General features: G+C 43.4%; 1 protein-coding gene across 1 annotated transcript in view; it reads left to right on the top strand.

Annotated features, from left to right (window-relative positions):
- The first annotated feature begins 968 nt into the window (after positions 1–968).
- The window catches only part of LOC307270470 (deoxynucleotidyltransferase terminal-interacting protein 1-like), a 23,773-nt gene continuing 14,741 nt past the window's right edge, over positions 969–10,000 (top strand). Inside the window, exons 1-2 of the mRNA XM_080054353.1 lie at positions 969–1,034; positions 2,639–2,735. Of these exons, the coding sequence (XP_079910479.1) occupies positions 979–1,034; positions 2,639–2,735 (153 nt within the window). The 5' untranslated portion in view covers positions 969–978. The remainder of the gene's footprint in view (positions 1,035–2,638; positions 2,736–10,000) is intronic.

A 10,000-nucleotide genomic window follows, 5' to 3' on the forward strand; every position in this document is an offset into this window, starting at 1 on the left:
GAACCTTTTAAAGTATAATGCATCAATCTGGTGCACTTTGAGAGGGAAGACTAAGGCTAAACCAGCTGTGTCCTATGTGAGCTATTTTCTGGAATCATTTGGAGACAGAAATACCAAAAAGCAGAAACAAAAATATAAAGGTTTAAAAAATCCAGTTAGTCAGCCTTCAATAATCCCTCATCCCAAAGCTACTTCTCTCTAATCCCTCATCCCAAAGCTACTTCTCTCTAATCCCTCATCCCAAAGCTACTTCTCTCTTTGAACTCTTCGTTTTATGGCTCAACTCAATATAGGCCCTTGATCTGCATTGCCCTGAGCAATGTTATTAAAAAAAAAATAACAAAACTGTACTGGTGAATGATAGGCCCCCTGATCTTCATATCATTATGTTTATTTTCCATCTAGGATTAAACTCATTTTGCTTTTGAGGTCAGAGAAACCAGGGGTTATTGTTAAAACAGGTTCTGAGAAATGTCCTGCCATTGTTTAAGTAATGTTTTTGTTTTGTGTTGCTTTTGTTTTGTCCTTGCCGTACACCATTGTTTGTTTGTAATGATTTAATTTGAATTGTTTGCTCCATGCCATGTGCTATGTGTGCTCCATGCCATGTGCTATGGCCGTGAGCCGTAATAAATAAATGAAATGAAATGAAATGGAACCGATGAATAACCTGAAACATTAACTGTCTGCCTGTCTGCCTGTCTGTCTGTCTGTCTGTCTGTCTGTCTGGCTGTCTGCCTGTCTGTCTGTCTGTCTGTCTGTCTGTCTGTCTCTGTCTGCCTGTCTGCCTGCCTGTCTGTCTGTCTGTCTGTCTGTCTGTCTGTCTGTCTGTCTGTCTGTCTGTCTGTCTGCCTGTCTGTCTCTGTCTGTCTGTCTGTCTGCCTGCCTGTCTGCCTGTCTGCCTGTCTGCCTGTCTGTCTCTGTCTGCCTGTCTGCCTGTCTGTCTGTCTGTCTGTCTGTTAGAAGCCCTGGAACCTGATGATCAAACATCGACAGATCCAGAGACGAGGCCGACGCTCCCACATGGCAGCCAGGTCAGTTTGTTTATCCCCTTTAGCCATATATAACCCCTAACCCTTTATCCCCTTTATCCCCTAACCCTTTATCCCCTAACCCTTTATCCCCTAACCCTTTATCCCCTAACCCTTTATCCCTTATACCCTAACCCCTAACCCTTTGTACATCTATATTCTGAGCTAACTGTCCATATATAACCCCTAACCCTTTATCCCCTAACCCCTAACCCTTTATCCCCTAACCCTTTATCCCCTAACCCCTAACCCTTTATCCCCTAACCCCTAACCCTTTATCCCCTAACCCTTTATCCCCTAACCCCTAACCCTTTATCCCCTAACCCCTAACCCTTTATCCCCTAACCCCTAACCCTTTATCCCCTAACCCCTAACCCTTATACCCTTTATCCCCTAACCCTTTATCCCCTAACCCTTTATCCCCTAACCCCTAACCCTTTATCCCCTAACCCCTAACCCTTTATCCCCTAACCCCTAACCCTTTATCCCCTAACCCCTAACCCTTTATCCCCTAACCCTTTATCCCCTAACCCCTAACCCCTAACCCCTAACCCCTAACCCTTTACCCCCTAACCCCTAACCCTTATACCCTTTACCCCCTAACCCCTAACCCCTAACCCTTTATCCCCTAACCCCTAACCCTTTATCCCCTAACCCTTTATCCCCTAACCCCTAACCCTTTATCCCCTAACCCTTTATCCCCTAACCCCTAACCCTTTATCCCCTAACCCTTTATCCCCTAACCCCTAACCCTTTATCCCCTAACCCTTTATCCCCTAACCCCTAACCCTTTATCCCTTATACCCTAACCCTTTATCCCCTAACCCTTTATCCCCTAACCCCTAACCCTTTATCCCCTAACCCCTAACCCTTTATCCCTTATACCCTAACCCCTAACCCCTAACCCCTAACCCTTTATCCCTTATACCCTAACCCCTAACCCTTTATCCCCTAACCCTTTATCCCCTAACCCCTAACCCCTAACCCTTTATCCCCTAACCCCTAACCCCCTAACCCTTTATCCCCTAACCCCTAACCCCCTAACCCCTAACCCTTTATCCCCTAACCCCTAACCCCCTAACCCTTTATCCCCTAACCCCTAACCCTTTATCCCCTAACCCCTAACCCTTTATCCCCTAACCCTTTATCCCCTAACCCCTAACCCTTTATCCCCTAACCCTTTATCCCCTAACCCTTTATCCCCTAACCCCTAACCCTTTATCCCCTAACCCCTAACCCTTTATCCCCTAACCCCTAACCCTTTATTCCCTAACCCCTAACCCTTTGTACATCTATATTCTGAGCTAACTGTCCATATTACAGAGAATGTATTGACCTTAAAATGTGTAACGGACTGCGCGTGCTCCAGTATGTAACTTGGCCATAAACCTAAATAACTATTACTTCCTGTGTGTGTGTGTGTGTGTGTGTGTGTGTGTGTGTGTGTGTGTGTGTGTGTGTGTGTGTGTGTGTGTGTGTGTGTGTGTGTGTGTGTGTGTGTGTGTGTGTGTGTGTGTGTGTGTGTGTGTGTGTGTGTGTGTGTGTGTGTGTGTGTGTGTGTGTGTGTGTGTGTGTGTGTGTGTGTGTGTGTGTGTGTGTGTGTGTAGTTACTCAGACCCCCATCTTTCCATGGAGATGTTGCGGGCCGTTCTTCAGCCGAGTTTTAACGATGACATCATGGCTGTGTTCAGGAAGTACCAGAAGGTCTGTTCCCATCTATCTGTCTATCTGTCTGTCTGTCTGTCTATCTGTCTATCTGTCTATCTATCTATCTATCTATCTATCTATCTATCTATCTATCTATCTATCTATCTATCTATCTATCTATCTATCTATCTATCTATCTATCTATCTATCTATCTATCTATCTATCTATCTATCTATCTATCTATCTATCTATCTATCTATCTATCTATCTATCCATCTATCCATCCATCTATCTATCTATCCATCCATCCTCCTCTGCTTTTAATACAATTCAACCCCACATCTTAACAGAAAGACTTTTAGCTGGGTTTTAGCCTTGTTAACCAATAGGACACAAAGAGTGCGAGTCAATTAGTCCATGAGCCAGGGGGGTTGATCGGTATCATTTTGGGGACAATTGCTATCATGGTTTTTTGGCAAGGTATAAACCCCTAGTACTAGAAAAATCACGATAGCAGTGACGGGTTGGTAGCGAAATCACTTTTTTCAGCTCATGAAGTTACTAACCCCCTAAGATAAATTGCGTTTTTTGGATCCGGTGTATATCTGGTTTAGGCTCATGGTAGGGATATTGTTGATATTTCATAATATGATGCTTGGTATCACTGGAAAGGGGACCTTTGAGGCTTTCATTTAAGCCCAGTACTGGGTCTGTCTGACAAACACAGAGGTCACATGACTTCTTTAAACCAGAATTATAACACGTTTTTTCACAAGTTCCGCCTAAACTGTATGCCTTCTTTCATTCCTGTTGAATGAAAGAACACCAGGGACACAAAACTCAACAACTTCAGTACTCAAGGCACTCTGATGATTCAGAAAATGTATAATATACCCATACTATTTATTTGTGAGAGGTGATTATGAGCCTTAAATTAGACTTGTGCAACCAGTACAAGTCTTCAAAATAGAATGGAGTGGATAGAATGGACAAATAGGGAGCCCTATTAGTCCAGCAGATATCTGAATGCATTTTGCTTTTTTTGATACAAACATGAGCTCTGGCACACTGTTAGAGCATGCCCTAAGGAAGATGTTTGGCTATAGGGCCATCGCCAATTTATCCTATGGTTGCTATGGCAATTATTTTAAAAAATGGCCGCCATTTGCTGTTATAGTATCAGTAGCTTGGGTTGTAGAGCACCTAGGATCTTGATTATGGTGTCTAATCCTACATTTTCAAGGATGAAAAAGGCAGTGGTGCTATTTCAAACATGCTAGAAAGTACCCAACTTCATATATCTGGCATTCAGGGAACAAAATTATGGTAAAACCTTCAAATAGTAGCGGAGTTATGCATATTTTCATGAAATACAGAATCAGTTCATGAGTTGTGTGCTGACCTTACAGCTCTGGAAAAAATTGAGACCACTCCAAAAGTTCAGTGTCTCTTGTTTTACTCTTTAAAGGCATATGTTTGAGTAAAGTGAACATTTTGATTTTATAATATAAACTACCAGCACTGACAACATTTCTACCAAATTCAAAATAAAAATATTGTCATTTAGAGCATTTACAATAAGTGAAAAATCCAGACTGGTCTCTTAATTTTTTCCACGACTGTATATACTTACAAGTAAATATATATTTCAAAGCCTGACCAATACATCGGTTTAGCCTGTTTGAGTGGTGTAATTGCTATTTTATCCATGTAACCTACTCTGAGTAATTCAACATTGCTCTAGGTTCCGAAGGAGAATTTTTTTTATTAATTAATAAAAAATTACCACAATGAAAGTACCAGGCAAGGTAAGTTGCAAGCAGTAACTTTTACTCATAAAGTTGTAGGTAACACCCAAAACACATATGCATATTCATCATTTGAACATACAAAATTGGCCTAATTCTACTTGTACAAGAATGAGGAATGCTAAACTACATACGAACATATCTGGCATTCAGGGAATTAAATCACAATAAAACCATCATCACATTTATAATTGTTTCTGAAAACACAGTCCACCAGAGTGGCAAAGGGAACTATACTGAAGTGCTGCCTTGACACATTAGCAATGTCCACTGCACCACTTTTTACATCCACAGCAGAGGAGTTCGCGACAGGCCTGGGTCCCTTCTGGAAGTGTTGTCCAACCATCATCTGTCCCTAACAGTGACAAGCTTGATAGGCAGCTGTCTTGTGTACTGAATCAGTGCTGCTAGTGTTGGGGGGAGTCCCTCAATTGATGTTCCTTTCTGGGTGAAGAGCTGCTTCGTGCCTGATTGACAGATCCCTGGCTGCTGCTGCGGTCATATAGCAATACAACAAATCGCTCCAGAGGCTCCATCCAGTTGTCTATGGAGTCAGGTGTGGCAGCAAAGGCACAGAAAGTTATAGTGACATCTTCAAAGCTCCTCCATGTATATGCAGTTTTCTTACCCCTGCCACCAAAAGATGACTCTGTGTCACATCCAGTAAAGGCATGGAACCCCGGCAAGGCGATACATCGTTCTGGACCTAGTGCCCTTCCCATCTTGTGAGCTGCTAAATGCCAAAACTCTTTCCAGCTCCAAAGGCAACCCACAGCTCATTGATGTTGAGAGAGTGGGCTGCAGTTCCTGCCAGCACTAACACATCTTTGTCAACTGTGCATATTGATACACTGTTATACCCTTCCTTCACAGCATCTCCAAGGTGCAGTAGGATGCGGGTATCAGCCTCATGTGTGAATGGTGCAAGACCTTCTACATCTCGAGGCTGAGTGCAGAGGACTTCAGCATGATGGGCGCTAATCACTTGTTTTTCAGTGTTGAGGGATTTCAGGGTAGCAAGGAAGGAGAACAGTTCAGCCTTGTTGTCATCAATGCGAAAAAACTCTGGCCAGTTTCCAGGAATGGCATTCGACGGCTCAACTCTTCTACAAACTCGACTGTCAGGGAACTATTGATCCCACACAACATCCACTCTGTTGACATGCTCCAGCTTAGACAGGATGTATGGTGAGAACACCTTCTGTGCATATTCAGAAAAGGTCTCAGCAGCACCAGGTCGTAGCATGTTCACGAGAGCAGCCCCATCAAGTATGTTGACCTGTACTATGGAGTTGGATTTGTTCTGTTGTGATGGAATCAGGTTCTCCAAACAGCCCACCAAGTCTTGGTTCCAGTTCTTAGCTTGCCCATTTGTTACGATGCCGGCGGACAAGCCTGGTTTTCTTGCAAAACAAACTCAACCAGACTTCCATCACACATCTGGGAGCAGTCACTCTTCAGGGATGAGAGCTGTTGGTACCTGGAATTCTCTCGGACTGGAGGCCGGCTGAATAAAGGGAGGCTGTTCCTTTTGATGGGATCTTTGACTGCTAAAGTAAATAACCAAGGCACAATCTTGGTCAGGGCATCTATATAGAGCTGGAAGTTGGCCTCTCTTATTGATCAAACATATATATCATTAACTCTATTTCCAGCTGCAGGACAATGGACCAGAAGTGGAATGAGGGACATGACAAAGCTCTTTCACTGCACCAATCTTCCAAGGACATAGGATTATTTCCCTCCTCCTGGTCATTTATGTAATCAGTGCAAGCCCTCTGCAGGAGAAGATATAGGCTGCTGGCTGTGACCTGATGAGCAAGGCGGGTGGGTGTCACGTGACAGGCTTTCAGAAAGGAATCGGCTGTCCCTGTTGTAGCAACTCCAGCTTGCAGAAGTGCTCTTGTCCACCCGCTACCCTCGAAGAGGTGTCATCTTTATGTGGAACCCACCAAACATCAAAATAAAGTTATCTTCACCATGAGCTGCTGGTCAAGTCCACTGGATTTGTTTTGCCACTGCGTACAGAGGTTGATCCAGAGTGTTGATTGTTACCTGACCAGGACTAAGAATCTCCACTGCCTTCTTCACCACATTCAAAAATGGCGAATCATGGCGACAAGATTTGGCTTGGTCATAGAAAAGGGGAAGTAGAGAAGTGAATGTGACACTGCTCTTTGGTATTGCATTTGGTAGTTGAAGGCATGCGTGGTATGAGATGGGTTCATCCCCTTGGAGGGTGTCAGTGGCCAGCACAGTTTTCATCTGCTCGAGCCACTTGTGAAATAAAAAAGTGCAGTGGGTGATGCTGTATTTATTCATTAGGGCTGAAGTAGTTTCATTAGTGTGATAGTAGTCCTTGTGTTTAACGGGCACAAGCATACTAGTAAAATGTAACATACCTGTATTCGTTCTGCATGGCTTGAGGCATCAGCTGACAGTCTACTTTGTTGGGACCCTCAACCTTTGGTATAGGAGGTTCCTTTCTGAGCAGAGCAACAGGGGGCACATTGGTGTAAGTGTCTGGCAGTTGAGATGCCTTTCTCTTGGGACCTCTCTGAGTGTTGTCTGGATTGGCAGCAATATTCCGCTGAATCCCAGTGAAAGAGTTGCTTGGATGTTGGAAGAGGGAAATCCCAGTTCCATGGAACGAGTCGTGTGCACTAGAAGAACTGCGATTGTGGTCAATATTGTCCACTGCAGCAGTTGTAAACAAGCCACCCTTAAGTTGAGGACGACAGACAACGTTTTCCACCTCATAATGATTACAGATCATGTTTCCAAGTTCTGTGGAGATGTCTACTTTGTTCTTGTGCTTTAGTATGATTGTTGTATAACATAGACATACCATGTAGAACACCATTTTAAACCCCTGTTTGCAAAACCATTCAGCTAATATAGACAGTGTGAGATCAACTGTGAAGATCCCTCTCCATTGATGGCGAGCGTCCCAGTGTGATCCTTCCAGGACGAGGAACCGACCCATGAAATACTCAACATGTGGTAGGGCCGTACCAGTCGCCAGGATACACACATCCATTTGACTACTTCACACATCCTTTCCAATAACTGTCACAGGACCAGTTACAGACATTTTAACGGAGAACCACTGACAGTGGATTGATTAACCGGAAGTGATCACAAAACAGACCGACTAAAAGGACTATTGACAACACTCATTTATTTTGAATTGCCCATATTTTTATGTTCAAATGATGAATATATGTGTTTTGGGTGTTACCTACAACTTTATGAGTAAAAGTTGCTGCTTGCAACTTACCTTGCCTGGTACTTTCATTGTGGTAATTGTTTATATCACTTTGCTCCTTCGGAACCTAGAGTAATGTTGACTTACTCAGAGTGGGTTACACGGATAAAATAGCAATTACACCTATCAAACAGGCTAAACCAATGTATTGGTCAGGCTTTGAAATAGATATTTACTTGTAAGCATATAAGGTCAGCACACAACTCATGAACTGATTCTGTATTTCATGAAAATATGCATAACTCCGCTACTATTTGAAGGTTTTACCATAATTTTGTTCCCTGAATGCCAGATATATGAAGTTGGGTACTTTCTAGCATGTTTGAAATAGCACCACTGCCTTTTTCATCCTTGAAAATGTAGGATTAGACACCATAATCAAGATCCTAGGTGCTCTACAACCCAAGCTACTGATACTATAACAGCAAATGGCGGCCATTTTTTAAAATGATTGCCATAGCAACCATAGGATAAATTGGCGATGGCCCTATAGCCAAAAATCTTCCTTAGGGCATGCTCTAACAGTGTGCCAGAGCTCATGTTTGTATCAAAAAAAGCAAAATGCATTCAGATATCTGCTGGACTAATAGGGCTCCCTATTTGTCCATTCTATCCACTCCATTCTATTTTGAAGACTTGTACTGGTTGCACAAGTCTAATTTAAGGCTCATAATCACCTCTCACAAATAAATAGTATGGGTATATTATACATTTTCTGAATCATCAGAGTGCCTTGAGTACTGAAGTTGTTGAGTTTTGTGTCCCTGGTGTTCTTTCATTCAACAGGAATGAAAGAAGGCATACAGTTTAGGCGGAACTTGTGAAAAAACGTGTTATAATTCTGGTTTAAAGAAGTCATGTGACCTCTGTGTTTGTCAGACAGACCCAGTACTGGGCTTAAATGAAAGCCTCAAAGGTCCCCTTTCCAGTGATACCAAGCATCATATTACAGAATATGTACAATATCCCTACCATGAGCCTAAACCAGATATACACTGGATTCCAAAAACGCAATTTATCTTAGGGGGTTAGTAACTTCATACGCTGAAAAAAGTGATTTCGCTACCAATCCGTTACTGCTATCATGATTTTTCTAGTACTAGGGGTTTATACCTTGCCAAAAATCAGTATGAGCCTTTGTCCCCAAAATGATACCGATGGCCCAAATTTGGGGCCCTGGCTCATGGACTAAATGGAGTACTGTCTGACCAGATGTGCTCCTCCACTGGCTCCCCTCAGGGCTCTGTCCCCTCTCCTGTTCATCCTTTACACAAACATGTGCCGCAGCAACAGAGAAGACAGATTTATTTTAAAGTGTGCAGATGATTCTGTCATTGTAAGCCTGCTACAAGGGGATGAAAAGGCCATGGCCCAGTCTGCTACAAGGGGATGAAACAGGCCATGGCCCAGTCTCTCAGGATGTTGTAGACTGGTGTGAACATTTCAAAAACAAAAGACATGCACATAGATTTCCGGAAACTCCCCAGTGCTAAGGAACTCACCAGCATAAAGGGTCAAACTCCCCAGTGCTAAGGAACTCACCAGCATAAAGGGTCAAACTCCCCAGTGCTAAGGAACTCACCAGCATAAAGGGTCAAACTCCCCAGTGCTAAGGAACTCACCAGCATAAAGGGTCAAACTCCCCAGTGCTAAGGAACTCACCAGCATAAAGGGTCAAACTCCCCAGTGCTAAGGAACTCACCAGCATAAAGGGTCAAACTCCCCAGTGCTAAGGAACCCACCAGCATAAAGGGTCAAACTCCCCAGTGCTAAGGAACTCACCAGCATAAAGGGTCAAACTCCCCAGTGCTAAGGAACTCACCAGCATAAAGGGTCAAACTCCCCAGTGCTAAGGAACTCACCAGCATAAAGGGTCAAACTCCCCAGTGCTCAGGAACTCACCAGCATAAAGGGTCAAACTCCCCAGTGCTCAGGAACTCACCAGCATAAAGGGTCAAACTCCCCAGTGCTCAGGAACTCACCAGCATAAAGGGTCAGACTGTTGAGTGTGTAGACAACTATAAATACCTTGGGACCATCATCGACAATAAGCTAAACTTTGAGACAAACTGCGAAGCTGTGTACAAAAAGGGGAATCAGCGTTTATATTGTCTGAGGAAACTCTCCTCGTTTCACATTGACAGTAAAATGCTAACCATGTTCTACCGCTGCTTCATTGACTCTGTCATATCCTTCAGCCTGGTGTCTTGGTTCAGTAACCTATCCCTAAAACATAAGAATTCCC

Source organism: Ammodytes marinus (assembly GCF_949987685.1).
Source record: "Ammodytes marinus genome assembly, contig: scaffold_108, whole genome shotgun sequence".
Classification (NCBI taxonomy): Eukaryota; Metazoa; Chordata; class Actinopteri; order Uranoscopiformes; family Ammodytidae; genus Ammodytes; species Ammodytes marinus.